Source organism: Sinohyriopsis cumingii, chromosome 4 (genome assembly GCF_028554795.1).
Source record: "Sinohyriopsis cumingii isolate HCF-2022 chromosome 4, ASM2855479v2, whole genome shotgun sequence".
In the NCBI taxonomy this organism is placed as follows: domain Eukaryota; kingdom Metazoa; phylum Mollusca; class Bivalvia; order Unionida; family Unionidae; genus Sinohyriopsis; species Sinohyriopsis cumingii.
Window position 1 is genome coordinate 97,775,949 of NC_142964.1, and position 17,875 is coordinate 97,793,823.

A 17,875-nucleotide genomic window follows, 5' to 3' on the forward strand; every position below is an offset into this window, starting at 1 on the left:
ACCATGTTTCATGGCAATCCATCAAAAGCTGCAGAACACGTTGCTCTATTGAGACTGTCATATATAGCATTGAGGTAAAAGACAAAAAGGGCACTAGACCTGAAAGAGTTGTGACAGCAAAGTGATTTGCACAAAGTGATGACCATAATAAATACCAGTTTTCATGTCATTCCATTAAAAACTGTTGGACTAGTTGCACTAGCATATACTGCATCAAGCTACCAGATATAAAGGGCAATAACCCTAACAAAGTCTGTGGGAGCAAAGTGATTGGTCGATACATACAGTTTCAGTGATGACCAAATTATTTAGAAACTTCAATGCCAATCCATCAATATTGCAAAACTTATTTTAGTAACATTAGATTGAACAGGATGGATGAATGGAAAGACAGATATATGAACAGAAAGGTATACATTCTCACCTATATAGAGATGAAGGTATAATAACAGAAATATGAGCTCTATGGAATGGTGCCAACACCACTAAAATTTACTGATGCCAGCAGCACTACTGAAAATTTGTTTGGTCATCAAGTTTCATGACAGTCGACTATAAAGAAAAATTCCAGCAAAAAGAAGCAAACTGCAAATTCCTAGCGTGGGTTCCCATGTCTATAATGACAGCCATCAACACAACAACAACAGTAAAAAGAGCGATACTTTATGTCTCTGTGACAAGGTAAAATTATTTCATACCAGCCACATCTGCTCTGTAAGCCAGTTCTCTCATGGTAGTTGTATTGCGTACAGAAGAAGGTCCTGAAAAGGTCTTATTTCCAATTGCAACTGAAAAATATCACAATAGCACCTTGGAATCTTGATATGACTATTAAAATATCAATCGTACATCTTTATTACAATTATAATTTGATGGTACATTTGTAAAATACTTGCTTTGGAGTTATCTTAAGTCTCTGGATTGAATCCCAGTACTAGATATACAATAATAAATTGTAATGGGTTAGCGGTCAACCATCCATAACAAGACTTATGGTTTTTAATTCTCTGCTATCCTGCACCCCATAGACAAACAGAACCATTAAGTTCACTTGTTGCTCCTTACGAGAATGAACAATATAAATTTAATCTAGTGTTCATCGTGCAAAATCTAACATGGCCTGAAGAAGTACTGAAACTACTGGCATCATCGAAAATGTATTTATGTTTTTTATCATTGTTGTTGTTAAAAGATAGTGATAGGACCAGATTATATTTCTTTAATTATAGATGAGCAATAAAGATATTCTTTAAATTAAAGATCAAATGATTCAAAAATGAATTACCACACACATGTATTATAATGTACGAGTCAGACAGACCCAGATCTGTCATCGATGTTGGAAGTAATCAGTAGAACCAACAACACTGACTCTTATCTGCCAGTGCATTATATGCTAGCAGATCAGGGTCTATACTGTTTTTGCAGTTGGACCCAACTTATCAGTGAGTTTAAACAGTATATATCAATTGATAACAAATTACATCATAATGAATTACATTTTATTCATAAAGCAAACAGTCAAGGAAAGCACTTTATACCACATGGGGGCCCCATAACATAGCTACAGTAGATAAACATCAACCATGTACACATGATTAAGCCATATAAATGGAACAGGTTAGAAATACATAATATGTATCCAAAAATTTAAAGATCTAATTTTCATAATTATTCTAGAATAACATAGCAACTTTTATGGGTAAATAAAAAAACATAGGGATAACACTGTATTGTTACTGGATAATGCAGATTTGGGTATATAACTAATTTTAATCATGTAATAATTACATGATTTTATTATAATGAAGTCACTTTTCCTGGCGCTTGTCCCCAATCCAAGGTGAATTAACTCCTCCAATTAGCAGAGATGCTGCCAGGATTTTATCAAACAGGGTAGTCCCCCACCCCCATCACCAAAATTAGAACAGAGTAGAAAAAGAAAGGGGAGTAGGAAGCAGCCATTGTTCAATATTTATCTAATGCTGCAATATCTGTCTCTCTTTTTTCCTGCTCAGCTCTGTTAGAGCTCTATTTTTAAAGATGTTGCCTCTGATTGGATAAGCTTTAATCTGTTGGTTGTTTCTGAGCTTAATCTGTGTCTAAATGCTATGAATACTGTTCTGTACTGAAAGCTTCCTTTCCCAGTTTGCTGTCTGAAGGGTATACATAACATAGCTAGCTTTAACAAGTTGGGAAACCATTCTTTATGGTTGTTATGTACAATTTTCCATAGCTCATAGGTTTCATCTTTGGGATACTTCTGGTCCAAAATAACATTTATCACTAAAAGTGCTTTGCTGACTATAATGCCTGATTTCTTATCTGCTATATTAGGGTTTTAAGTCCATCAATGCCATAATGTGCATTTCAGGACAGCTAGATATTTTGATCAAATAAATATCTTAACTTTTTAATTTCAGTTTAGAGATTCTTATTTATTCACCTTAAACGGTAAATAGAGCTAAATCCTGTGCCTGGTCAGCTAAACAATGGCTGGTGTCTAAACCTAGTGCCCAGTGACTGGTACCCAGTGCCTGTTCACCAGAGACTTGGGATAGACACCTGTTCACTATTACTTGTCCACTTACCATGTGAATGGAGGAACTCAAGGTTAACAGTGACCTGCCCTATCAAGCGATGAACACCTGACAGAGAAGTTTCTATCCAAGGAACTTGACTGTGATGTACAAGACTACCTGGTTTTATATGCAGGTCTACCAAAGCAAGAACATGCTAGAACTTTCATTGTGGAAGAATTGGTGCAAACATGGGTGTTGGCGATTCCCTTAATCAGATGTGTGACTGATTGATCCCTCACAGGAATTGGTGACCATTTGACCTTGAGAAGTGTCACTGACCCCTTCCTCATGGAAACAAAATACTTTTTTACTGATCTATGCTTTACATGTGTGGGTGACCCTCTAACACTGAGAAGTATCACTGATACCTCCCTTATGAGAACTGGTGACGTTCTTACTTATCTATCCCCTACATGTGACGGTCACAGACCCTCTAACACTGAGAAGTGTAACTGATCCCTCCCTTATGAGAACTGGTGACTTTCTTACTGATCTATCCCCTACATGTGACAGTCACAGACCCTCTAACACTGAGAAGTATCACTGATCCCTCCCTTAAGAGAACTGGTGACTTTCTTACTGATTTATCCCCTACATGTGACGGTCACAGACCTTCTAACACAGAGAAGTGTAAATGATCCTTCCCTTATGAGAAATGGTGACTTTCTTACTGATCTATCCCTTACATGTGTGGGTCACAGACCCTCTAACACTGAGAAGTGCACACTGTGAATGAAGTTGTCTTCCTGAGAAGAAGAGGAGCATGTGGCTCCCTTCTTTCTGCCTCTATATGAGCACTGCCTTTATGCTAAATCCCATACTTCATCTGACCATAAGGTACAGAAAGGACATCCATCCATGCAATCACACATAATGCACACTATGTGGTGAATGTCCCCAGTAACATTCTCATGGAAGGATTTGACAACTCCTCATGGCACGCTGCAAGGCTGAAACAAAATGTAACAAGACTACTTGAAAGGACTGATGATTTACAGCCAGAAAAGAATTTCCAGGATTTCAAGATAAGACCATTTCTTCTTTTCATCTGCCAAGTACTGAAACCATCTCTAATATTCATAAACAATAAGATTTTCAAAATAAGCTGTTGTTGCACCACTAAGCTCTTCTGGTCTATGACTGGTAAAACTAAAAGCACAAAAACAAGTTTACCCATACACTGGTTGGTAACAAGGGCCCAAATATGAAGAAATAATGCTTTGTTGGTGAGTGCACAAAACCCTCAAAATCAATAAATTGGCCCTCTGATAAAAATGAAATATGCAAGGACTGGTAATAAAATGTAAAATTTATTTAAATTTTTTTATACAATTTTGGATAATTATGCTAAAATAAGCTTAAATGGTAAAAGAAGTGACACATGATAACCACATGAAGTCCAAGGAGAAAAAGGTGATATTCCAATTTATAATGGAAATAATTAAGGCAGCATAACATGTCACATTGGTTTTGTTTTAAGTCCTGAATTTACTAACAAGAGGAGGGAATTCACCTTGGACTGGCAACTAATACCTGGAAGAAAGTTAAGGAATACAGTAAAAGTTTTTAGTGTTGCTATTAAAATCGCACTTTGAAGTACTTGAACAACAGGTTTATACTTTGAAAAATACTTAAAAACTGACCATCAGTTCTCATCATGACAATTATTTTAGTCTATTTTACCTACATGTTTTGAGTTTCACTGTTAAATTGATTTCTTTTTATAAATATGTCTTCAAAAAATTTACATCTTTGATTAAAAATGTATGTGTATGGAGAAAATGTTAGGGAATAATGTGATATAATAAACAACTACTTTATGTGCATTCAGATTTACCAAATGCTCTTTCAATATAACATACTGGTAAATAATGAACTAATTTCATTTAAAATAAAATCTATTTAGCAACTATTTGGTGAAATGTATATGACAGAAATCTTTCTATAACTGCACAGTAATAAACCTAGACCAATAAGAAACATTAAATATTTCCAGTTGTTTCTTAACATTAATTCTCCCAACTGTCTCCATGTGGCACATTGGAGCACTCATGGAAAGCTTAAGCACGAAAACTGTAACTTTTACAAACAGAAATTTAATTTTTATGTATGAAATAAATTATGAAATCTAATTCTTCCTTTTAATTTATTAATTTTCTACATTTTTGCTAATTTTTCCCCACAAAGATTATATTTAATATGTGAGATATATGCCCATAATACAAATCATCCATATTTTCCCATAATTCATTTCAACCAAGTGTTCTAATGAACCAGACTTATACAGGCATTAACACAAAACTATATGTCACATGCTGTGTTTTACCAATCAACTGTCATCTTTTGAGTAAAGGCCTTCAATAATTACTCACTGACCAATACACATGTGGGCATACATTTTGTTTACATTTTATGGCTCTGTGCCATATTTTCACATATGCAATGTTCAATACTGTATTACCTCAGTGGATCATCTCATAAGTAATGCTAAATTTCTGATCTCATTAAAGGGAAATTAACAAGAAACAAATCTCTTGACACATTTGCATATTTTTATGTAAAGCACAAACTGTTGTTGAAAGTAGTCCTCATCAAAGAGTATCAGATGTTACAAATGTTGAACTTGGATTGCAGATTATTATGAAGACAACTATAACTGAAAAAACCTGCAGATCAGGGTCTATGTTGATTGTTCTACAGATTACTCCTAACATACTACACAGACCCAGATCTGCCAGCACATTACGTGACTGCAGATCTGGGTCTGTACAGCATTCAGTTGGACTTGTCTTATAAGGAAGTACATATGGTATATGTAATGTTGATACGAAAAAAGATGTAATAATCCCTTAAAGAATAATAGGTCCACATCAAAATCAAAAGACTATACAGTACTCCTGTATTACAACTGTCAAACTGAGCCCTAGAATAGAATGCCTTACAGTGAGATGCCTTATAATGAAGTATGACACATGTACAGTACTCCCTCAGTATATTGCTAAGACAGTCATATGGTATACCACCTTAAAGTGAGACTGTTTTATAATGAACTATATGACACATATAATCGGACTACTAATGACCATGCTTGTGTTATAATTAGTACTATGTTATAATGAAGGTCATTACAGTGAAGGAGTGCTGTTCTTACCTATATATGTGAAAATGCATGCATGTGCAGTACAAATTACAGTATTCATTCATGTATAATGCATGTCCAATACACAAGCACTCAATCTGCTGGTCAGTTACGTAGACTGGGGCCTATGGTTTTAATATTAGAGTGTGCATTGTGCATGGGTAAATATTATCTATTGACTATGTGAATTAAAACCTGTGGGAAAAAATCATGACACTTTTTGAATTTGAATATTTTGTCAAACTATATGCTCAAAAGGAATCTGCCATGACCATTTCATACTAACCCACTGGTCGCCCAGCACCACTTTTCTGATAGTTCCTACTCTCCTGTTCATAAGTCACTGCACTAAAAGTATGTGATTGTGAAGGATTCGGTTTTGGCGCAGGTTCCTCGTAATCTACAAGTGACAAAGCAAAGCACTGCACAACATGTACAACAGAAAAGCATTTATCTTCTATAAAGCACTGCACAACATGTACAACAGAAAAGCATTTATCTTCTATAAAGCACTACACAACATGTACAAGATAAAAAGATTATTTTCTATGATGATATCATGAAATCATTTACCACATTTATTCTAACTTTATCCCCATTGTAAATTTGAAATCTTTCTTTATGTTGAAGAAGCAATAGTTATTACTTCATTGCCTTGAATAATGATATTTGAGTCAGCTTTATTACAGACTTTTGGCTAGTTCATGGTCAGTAGCAACATTTGTATGAAGTTGAATTATACTCCATGCTTATTTGCAACATGACAAACATGATTATTTTGGTAGCTGGAACTTTTGTGGAAATGTAATTCAATTTTTTTGGACAAACTGTCAAAAATTTTGTGATTCAAGAAATTATAAGCTATTATAAAGTGATAAGCTATGTAAATCAGACTATAATTCAGAACTCCTGGTGAACAGAGTAAGACTTTGTTAAGTGAAAATTTTATTCTTTGCCCAAACTGCAAACACTATATTGACATTAAGGGACTCACTATTAAATATTTTGAGGAGGAGGGTCTAAGATTTCCTTTGAAAAAATGTCCTACCCTCAAATAAAGAATATATCAATTAACTGTAAAATTGTCTTGTGGTAAAAAAAAAAGAAACATCCAGGCTTGAAAGAAAATCACAGCCCCCCCCCCCCCCATGTCATACCCATGGTCATTCTGGAGTGTACAACATCTGCAGACAAAATAATGCCCCAGTTGGGACAATGATCAAATGCACAACTCAGTCCCAAAGGGAAACACTTAACACAATTCAACATTACAACAAACATATCCATTGCCTATTTTGGGTTTTGGATTGGCATTTTACAGCACAGTAACACAAGTTGGTTATATAGTACCAAGGCAATTGGAGTAAAAAAAGTGCCTTGCCCAAGGACACATTACAGTAGCTGGCCCAGGCTGATATAAGGGTAGGATTCAAATCTCCACCTGAGCCACTGCAGTCCCACCATCACATGTTTGACTCTCCCACAAAACAATGTTGATGAAGAAAAATAATTTTCAACAAGATTTTCAGCAAGTTTTGAGCAACATGAGTACCATCATGTCTGTGATGAGTGAACAATATGAGTACCACCATGTCTGTGATGAGTGAACATGAGTGCCATCATGTCTGTGATGAGTAAACAACATGAGTACCATCATGTATGTGATGATTGAATAACAGAGTACCACCATGTCTGTGATGAGTGAACATGAGTACCATCATGTATGGGATGAATGAACAACATGAGTACCACCATGTCTGTTATGAGTGAACATGAGTGCCATCATGTTTTTGATGAGTGAACATGAGTGCCATCATGTCTATGATGAGTGATCAACATGAGTACCATAATGTATATCATGAGTTAACAACATGAATACCATCATGTCTGGTCAGTGAGCACCATGAGTACCATATGTATGTAAAGAGAGATCAACATAAGTATAACCATGTCTGTGATGAGTGAACATGAGTACCATCATGTCTGTAATTAGTGAACAACATGAGTATCATCATGTCTGTGGTGTGTGAAAATGAGTACAATGTATGTCATTAGTGAGCAATATGAGTGCCATTATTTGTATGATGAGTAAACAACATGAGTACCATCATGCCTGTGATAAGTGAACAACATGAGTACCATGTCTGTGGTGAGTGAACATGAGTACCATCATGTTTGTGATTAGTGAACAACATGAGTATCATCAAGTCTGTAATTAGTGAACAACATGAATATTATCATGTCTCTGGTGGGTGAACATGAGTACCATGTCTGTAATTAGTGAGCAATATGAGTACCATTATTTCTATGGTGAGTAAACAACATGAGTACCATCATGTCTGTGATGAGTGAACAACATGAGTGCCATCATGTCTGTGGTGAGTGAACATGAGTACCATCATGTCTGTGATGAGTGAACATGAGTACCATCATGTCTGTGTTGAGTGATCAATGAGTACCATCATGTATGTGATGAGTGAACATGAGTATCATCATGCATGTGATGAGTAATCAACATGAGTACATCAGGTCTGTGATGAGTGAACATGAATACCTTCATATCTGTGATGAGTGATCAATGTGAGTACCATCATGTCTGTGATGAGTGATCATCTATGTGATGAGTAAACATAACATTATTTATGTGAGGAGTGAACAACATGAGTATCATAATGTCTATAAATAGTGATCAACATGAGTATTATCATGTCTGGAATGAGTGAACAACATGGGTACCATCATGTCTGTGATGAGTGATCAACATGAGTATTATCATATCTGTGATGAGTGATCAACATGAGCATTATCATGTCTGTGATGAGTGATCAACATGAGTACCATCATGTCTGTGATGAGTGAACATGAGTACCATCATGTCTGTGTGTGGTGAACGACATGAGTACCATCATGTCTGTGTTGAGTGATCAACATGAGTACCATCATGTATGTGATGAGTGATCAATCATGAGTACTATAATGTCTGTGATGAGTGATCAATAAGTACCATCATGTCTGTGATGAGTGCTCAACATGAGTTCTTTCATGTCTGTGGTGAGTGATCAATGAGTACCATCATGTATGTGATGAGTAAACATGAATACCATTATGTATGTGATGAGTGAACAACATGAGTACCATAGTGTCTGTGATGAGAGATCAACAAGTGCCATCATGAATGCAATGAGTGATCAATGAGTACTATCGTGTAAGTGATGATTAAACATGAATACCATTATGTATGTGATGAGTGAACAACATGAGTACCATAATGTCTGTGCTGAGTGATTAACAAGTACAATCATTAATGCAATGAGTGATCAATGAGTACCATCATGAATGCAACAAATGATCAATGAGTATAATCGATGAGTGATCAACAAGTACCATCATGAATGCAATGAGTGATCAATGAGTACCATCATGTATGTGATGAGTGATCAACAACTACCATCATGAATGCAATGAGTGATTAATGAGTACCATTATGTATGTGATGAGTGATCAACAAGTACCATCATGCATGCAATGAGTGATCAATGAGTACCATCATGTATGTGATGAGTGATCAACAACTACCATCAATGAATGCAATGAGTGATCAATGAGTACCATCATGAATGCAATGAGTGATCAATGAGTACCATTATGTATGTGATGAGTGATCAACAAGTACCATCATGAATGCCATGAGTGATCAATGAGTACCATCATGAATGCAACAAGTGATTAATGAGTACCATCATGTATGTGATGAGTGATCAACAAGTACCATCATGAATGCAACGAGTGGTCAATGAGTACCATCATATCCATAATGAGTTCATGAATGAACTATGATGATATGCACATCCCTTTAAAATGCCCACTGAACTATTCCAAACAGTGAATACTGCAGCTATTTAAGATTATATTCCAATGTCCAGTACAGTTTAAAGGCAGAAACTTGATGTATATTTGTTTTCCTGCCTGTATGGTTGTATTTACATATATATGTGTGCATGCATGCATCTGTGCATATGGATGGGTGGGTGATGATATTTGACAATGCAAAGTCTACCAGCAATGTTTGGTTTGAAAGAGTGTTAAATGTTTCAGAGAAAACATATTTTATCTTATTTTATTTAAAATTTGAATTTCCAGTAATTTTATATATGCTTATACAAGCAGATAACCCTTGCTATCATTTCAATTAAGTGGCAAGTGAGTAAATGTCTTTGTACAGCTTTGAGCAGAAAATAAAATACAATGAAAGAAAACCAGTGATTTCCAGTCTTACACCAAATGTGTTGATTAGTAAATGAATTGGCATCAACCCTATCTAATCCCATTTATCTGATTCCAAAGATATTTTTTTGCTTGTTTAATATAATTTATCAGAACAAGATTTTGATGAGTTGTAAATATTTACCCAAAACATAAGAGCGGCATTTCAGATTGCTGTAAAAAGACAACAAAAAATCCCAACAAAATTGGCAGCACCTGGTGCATACCACTCACACCCCTCATCTCTAAGAACAAAATATGAGATTTTTTTGGTGTAATACCTCACACCCCTTCATCTCTAGGAAGAAAATATGAGATTTTTTTGGTGTAATACCTCACACCCCTTCATCTCTAGGAAGAAAATATGAGCTTATCTTTTGCAAACAGAGGTACTTTCATAATGAATTGAAAGCCAAAGTCAATAACTCTTTAATCTTGATCAAGAGTGTGTGATTTGGATTTTTAATGTAGCTTTAACAATGTTTCAGTCATATCGCTACGATGTCTGCAGTGTGGCAGTTTATAGTGATGTCTAGCACTGAGGAATCATGCCGCAGACAGGTAGCACGATGTCCCACCCAGTCACATTATCCTGACACCAGGCCAACCAGTCCTAACACTAACCTCTTAATGCTGAGTGCCAAGCGAGGCAGATGTTAGTACCATTTTTGTAAGTCTTTGGTATGACTCCGAGGCAGACGCTCTACCCACTAGGCCACCAGAGCGGTATCTTGATCAGGAATGTTTTTTTATAAAAATATAAGAAATTGGTTGCTATAGTTACCTGCTGGTGGTTCAACAGGACCAGATGACTGACTTGACTCTGAGAAGCCAAAGAAAAAAGCAAGTGTTAGGTTAACCAAAAAGAAAATTAATTTGTGATAGAGACAAAGGGAGTGTAAGAGAAATAAAAAAATTTTAAAATAGTGTTAAGCCATGAGATAAAATGAATGAACTAAAGGAAGGTATTAATAGATACAACTCTTGAAGTGTTTAGAAAATTCTGATGTTAGTGCAAAATTCATAAGAGGATACAATATCTGATTGAGTAATTTTGCATAATGAAAATATGCAACAATGTACACATGGAAATATTGAAATTTCAGCAAAAGTTACCTAGAACATATAAAATATTAATACAATTACATCAAACTGTGCTTCAGATCAAATATTTATTGTTGCAGTGTTCCAGCCAGAAGCTGAAAAGGTCACACACCAGTCCCCATAAAGAGCAAAGACTGCACAAATTCATGTAAAAAGCATTTTAATTTAGGGTCTCTCAAAGCAAAGAGTCTTTCTAAATAGGTTTGTATACATTTACATTTTTGTGCCACTGGATATACAAGGGTTTGACTATTTCTTGAATCAAGCCAAAGTTCTTAAACTGCTCTGATATAAGTATTTTTAAAATGTTGAGACTTACATATACATGTACCAACAAACTAGTCCAAATCTGACTTATTACCAACAATCAGGTCTAATTCTGTCTCATGACAAACACTGGTCCAGTTCTGATTTATTACTGACAATCTGGTCCAAATCCAACTTATTAATAACAATCTAGTCCAATCCTGACTTCATCATACCAACAATATAGTCCAATTCTGACATTTTACCAACAATCTAGTCCAATCCTGACTTCATACCAACCATATAGTTTAAATGACATTAACAATGACCTAGTACAAAATCTTAATTCTTACCAACAGTTTAATCCAATTCTGAAATTTGATTGGTTAATCAAAATCTGTATTCAATTAACAGACGATAATGAATTATATATTTTACTGCAATTATTGGTATCATGTTCAAGAAAACATTAGAAAAAAGAAGTAAAAATCAAAAATTGTGTTTTCAAACCAAAACAGTCATTTTCGGTGGGGCGGGGGGAAGGGAAACATCAGCACAAGGATGCAAGAATTTTACATACTTTCTAAAGATTGACTGCTCCTGGGGATAATTCTCTGGTAGTCGGGTGTGTCCAGCCCTAGTTTCTGAAAGTTGTTATCAGTCAGGAGTTTAGTGGTAGGTCCTGCAGTCTGGATGAAGTAGTCCATTACCTCTGAGAGGCATTTCAACGGTTGATGCTGATGAAAGCAAGATACCATGTTTAACAAAGGGTTTCCAATATGTATCCAATATAGCTAACCCACAACTTATGTAACAGTTATATTTCCAAGGGTATTGGCATAACTCAAAATAGTGTAACTCAAAATTTTGGGTTCACAGCCTTGTTTAAATGAAAAATATGTTAATTCAATTAACCTTAATGCCAATCATATTAGCTGTTTACAAATTCTAATACATGTATTTTTGTTTTAAACAAATAATTTTAATATTTTTTAGTCCTCACAAAACAAATTATTTTTTTTAAAAAGTTGTATGAAATTGGATTAATGCAAATTTTGCTCGAGTCAAAATTATGTAAATTGGCAGTTTTCTGTAAAGGTTACTTAAAAGTTGCGTCAAACATCGACCTAAATTTCCTATAACATTATGTGCTTGCAGATCTGATTGTATATTGTTTGTTGTACGGATTAATCGTTAGTAACTGAATAGAATCATGTCTGCCAGAACATTATGCATGGCACATCTAGGTCTATAAACCTCCAGTTGGATCTGACTTGTAAGAAGCATAAATGTTGTTACATTCACCTGTTCATGTTTTTACCATGAGGAATATCATATTTAATCATATCAATGAGACCTGGATAAGTTACAAAATCATTGCTTAATAAATGATTAAATTATGGTAATATTTATGGGGATAAAACACAGCGGTTTTGGAGCAGAGAGATGATTTTTTAAGTTGACACCGTTAATTACTATAACATCTAATCTGCAGTGCTTTCTATCATGACGTATTTCATTTTGTAGATATTCTTTACCCATAGAAAATATCCTCCATGAATATTCCTGGTTTTATAGTCTTCTGTGTATGCATAAATGTGACTTTAATGCAAGAACATCGATATTGAAAATCCTTGCTCAAAAACGTCATCATGCATAACATAAACAATTAAACTTTCATTAAATGATCAATCAGGGAACATGAGCTACTGATAAGACAGCATATAACAAATACTCAGGGGACATCAGCATGTTTTACAACAGTAAAACAGACATATAATGATCACTCAGGGGACCCAAGTTATTATTGCATTTTACAGCAGTTAAACAGTCAACTAATGATCACCCAAGGGGCCTGCAACTATAACATTTTACATGTAGTTATGACACATTTTCTTTTTGTTTAGCAAAACTACATTTTTCAACAATATATTTTCTGTTTCAAGTCATCTTAAATAAATAAAAAAATACCAAAATGTATGCACAACATTTATGGATAATTATAATGCTGGGTAACTCAGGAGATACAGGGAGTGCATCAAAGGAATTAAGTTCTAAAACATATAGGTGAATATCTAACAGAAACAGACTATAGATAATATGAAATCTGCTCTTTCGAGAGCACAAGGAAATTATTTTATATACATGTTTTTTAAAATTAAAATTATTCTCTAATTATCTGATGTCTTTTAAATCATGATATGTAAACCTCATGAAATGTTGCAAGGTATAATATTGAACAGGTGATAGCCAATCAGCTCTTGCAAAATATTCTTTGAAATAATAATAATAATAATAATAATAATAATAATAATAATAATAATGAAATGTTCCCAAAGCTTTAAAGATGTGTAAATACAGGATTCATACAAAGATTACTGTTAGTAGTGAAAACCTTTGTAATTTAGCATTACAGGTAAATTACAAGAAATAGCAATGTTTTCAAGAATTAGTAGTACTAACACATTTTTATCCATGTGTACTGATGGACCATAGTTCATATAAACTGTCATTTGGAATCAATTTTATTCATACATATATAGCCAAGTACAAATTAAAGTAAAAGAAATGTGTAAGTTATAATATTTAATAACTCATTTGCTTCTCATTTATTTCAATAATTTAGTGATACATGTATACAAGTTTCTGTTTCAATCAAGTAGAATATTAATTTAAAAGTTAATAAAATAGTAATACTGAGTTTAGCTGAGTTAAACGAACTTTGTACTTCCATTCAATGTGCAACTGTGTACAAAATTCAATATGAATCTCGTATGCATGACTGTTACATGTAACCACAAGTAAGCTTCACAGACAGATCACCATGGCTTTGCTTTACCACTTTATCACTAGATGTAAAGACAAAAGGGAGTAAACTGAGCTAAAACAAATACAAGCCGTAAACCTGATAACATCTACTCCAAAGAGTTCATCTGACAGAGAAAATAATTGTCATGAAGTAAACTACGTAAGAAATAATGAGGAGGAAGCCCTTGCACCCCAGTATATGATAAACTCCACTGATTCCTTTATGTTCCATGGAACCCATAACCAGACCTGCATCACCCCACAGTGTTCATTAAGGATAGGTGATCTCCAGACCCAGAACAAGAACTCTAAGGATCATTAGTAATGCTCAGAGCATAAATATCTTCAAAATTTTTGGTAATACCACACTGCCTCCATCAATAATAATAACTGAACTCTCACTACTGAAATCAAATGGTATGCACAATGTCAGGTGGTTAGACCATGTACAAAAAGAATGTGCCAGGAAACTAAGACAATACAATACACACACATGTCAAAGGATCAAAACCAGGAGTCTGTCAGTGTACTCAGACCATACCCAAACCAGCTGTTAGGAGAAATTCTGTATGCACACAAAAATACATCCCAACTAATTCATTAAGAACACTCTCTTTTGCAGGCACAAGATGCACAGAGCAAAAATCAGTTATAGCATATATTGTAAACACTGAAAACCATGAGTCACACTTAACAACAAAACCAGCTAAAGAAGGAACTGATTTTTAATAAACAACCAGACTCCAATCACCCACAGCATGAAGCTAAATTAAAAGAAAAAATTAACTTACAGCAGTTGTAACAACTGTAGTTAGTCCAGTCTTAGAAATCAATAAGTTATAATCCAAGCAATACATCAAAAACCTTCATGTCTCAAAAACAGAAACATAAGTAATGACAGAGGTCTTCTCAGATGATCTTCAATAACCAAAGGAGTTAGCAAAAGAGGATTATACAATACTGATGTAAAAACCCACTGTGGTGCAAGAGTTATTATTATTATGGAGAAAATATTTGAAATGGATATGTCTCCATATCATACTGTAATTCTTCTCATTGGTAACAACAATGAGAGTAATGGTCAGTCTCTAAAGATGAAAGCTTCTTGTGTGCCATTAGGTCCGAAAATACAGAATGCAAAATAGTTTTCTCTGGTGTCTCCAGTAAATAATATGCTCAGTACTTTTTGTGAAAACTTTCAATTGCTCTTTGTTCCACAATACATGACTTTTTCCAAAGACAATCAAGGTACAGTGAACCTACAATTATATCAGAGAGATGGAATCCACTTGTCCATTTGAGGCACTGCCTGCCCCTTAGAATATGGACTGATACATAACATTTATAAAAGGGGTTAGGTATAATGCAGAATGTTGTTTGTACTGTGGACAGAAGGGACATGTGACACAGATGTGTCTGCATGGAAAACAGAATCACTGCTATGTTTGTAATGAACTAGGACATAAACAAAAGTTATGCGCATGCCAATAGGTAAAGACAATGAAGGCCTATGCAACACATAACCAGCAACAAACAGGATCTGAACCTTTGTATATTACTGAATGTAACAGAAGATTTTTAAACATGTTTCAGGCATTATGTGATCCATGTACAGAGTACAACTTGTTGATATGCATACCAGTCATAAGGACACGCATGGCGATGAAATTATGTACTGCCCAAACTAAGACTTTGCCAGTCATTGATTCCCATGCATGTTTATTGCACACTTTTTTGGCAAGTTAAAAAATTGCTAATGATGCCATGTTGAATTTTGATGACACTGCAAACATGCATTATTCTGCAGAACTTTTGAAGCCACATCTAACACCTTGTAATCAAGAAGGGGTTGACATTTGTACTGCTACAATCTTCTTACTTGATACTCAGAATGTTGAAGCTATTTGTATCTGAGTATGTGCAGCACCAACATGTGGAATAAGATACAAGTAACAGGTTCTGGATCGTCTTTGAGATCGTACCAGAAACTGAACCAATTTTACACAGAATGTGGGAGGAGGTGAAAGAAGGCATATTTTTCCTCATCCCCAACAAGGCCTTGGCCTTATAGTCTGTGCTAATAGGTCAATGGCCTCATAGAAAGAAGCAGTTAGCACTTGAACAGTGTTTAAAGCTGCTCAATTGCCTCCACTGCAGCTTACCTGAACTGAATTCTGTCCTCTCCATGGTAGAATTAGAGGTTTCTCCACTCACTGTTGGCATTTGCTCTTATGTCTGCATACAAAATATCAAGTGGCATGGAAGTGGTAGCACCATCATCCCAGGTGTAGGCCACTATTAATATACCAGATAGGCATATAATGTTGGGCCTGCAGGCAAAGAAAGTAGAAAAGAAAGCATGGAAGGCATGCTTGGCAGTCAGCTGGAAGGCTGACTAGCTGGTGAAACTGGTGGATCAGTTATACCAGTCCCTGAATGGTTCCATCCACAACAAGATGGAAAGCATGGTCCATTTAAAGGGATGATCTCCCATCCCCTGTTTGTATAGTCCACTGGAAGGCTAGACTGGAAGGTCATTAATCAGGAGGAATCTTTGAACAGGAAGGTGCCACAGGAACATACTCCACTATACTCACAGCAGAAGATTTTGGGTGGAGGCTCAAAACAACGCATTCCAATGATTTTGATTGTGTCTATCTCTTGCCTTCAAACTTATGCACAGGATCAAAGACCAAGTTCCTTCTGACCAGGAACAATAAATACTATAAAGACCAAGTTCCCTCTGACCAAGAATGATAAACACTACAAGGTGTTGTTGATGTATACTGAGTACTGGTGAGGCAAGTTGTTGTTGATGTATACTGAGTACTGGTGAGGCAAGTTGTTGTTGATGTATACTGAGTACTGGTGAGGCAAGTTGTTGTTGATGTATACTGAGTACTGGTGTTGTTGATGTATACTGAGTACTGGTGATTCAAGTGGCATGATCATCATTTGCTAACCTTGAACTTGCAGAATTCTGAGGATGTAGCTGTATGCTACTGTGTTTCTTAAAAAACAAAAAAAACAATAAGCAATAAAACCAAAAAACAACTAACCCAAAATTTTACAGAAATAAACAACAACCCCTGTAATAACACAATAAATTTTTAAAAAACCAGCTGTGTTTGAATTACAAAATACGGCCCACATGCATGGTATTAATACTCACCAGGTCAGAAAACAAATCCATAAACTTTGAAAAATACTAAGAATTATCAATTGAAAATCACAAATGAGTTCACCAGTCCTTTGCAGAAACTGTAAAATACACTTTTATACCATACCTATTGATGGATGGAGGGAAATGAAGGATTTATACAGGCAATGCTGGCTGATAGGGACTGCGTTAAGCAAATGTTTGAACTGGTAAACAACCAGCTGATGGGAAGTTAATGGGTAATAGCTTCCTCTCTTTGTCTATATGATATATATGCAATTTTCTTCTTTCCAGGATTGCCAGATTTGAGGAGTAGCAAAGCTTATTTCCCCAATGCTAATGTTAACAGAGACTGTGTTAAACAGATAAAAAACAGGTAAAGCTTGTCTACAGCGATTTATTGAAAATTATTAGGTGTATCATGAACTAGCTAATATAAATATGGGTGCAGCACAAGCAAAATATTAAAGAAAAAAATAGTTCCTAATATCCATATAGATCCATATGTCTGGCTGCATCTACTCACAAGCCTGTAATTGAAATATATCCTTAATGGATGGGTTCATTTTACTT

General features: G+C 35.1%; 1 protein-coding gene across 1 annotated transcript in view; it reads right to left on the reverse strand.

Annotated features, from left to right (window-relative positions):
• The window catches only part of LOC149801736 (uncharacterized), a 97,045-nt gene that overhangs the window by 62,562 nt on the left and 16,608 nt on the right, over positions 1 to 17,875 (reverse strand). The window contains exons 7-10 of the mRNA XM_089956840.1: positions 11,915 to 12,071; positions 10,769 to 10,807; positions 6,008 to 6,121; positions 699 to 788 (exon numbers count right to left, since the gene is read on the reverse strand). Coding sequence (XP_089812966.1) covers positions 699 to 788; positions 6,008 to 6,121; positions 10,769 to 10,807; positions 11,915 to 12,071 — 400 coding nt within the window. The remainder of the gene's footprint in view (positions 1 to 698; positions 789 to 6,007; positions 6,122 to 10,768; positions 10,808 to 11,914; positions 12,072 to 17,875) is intronic.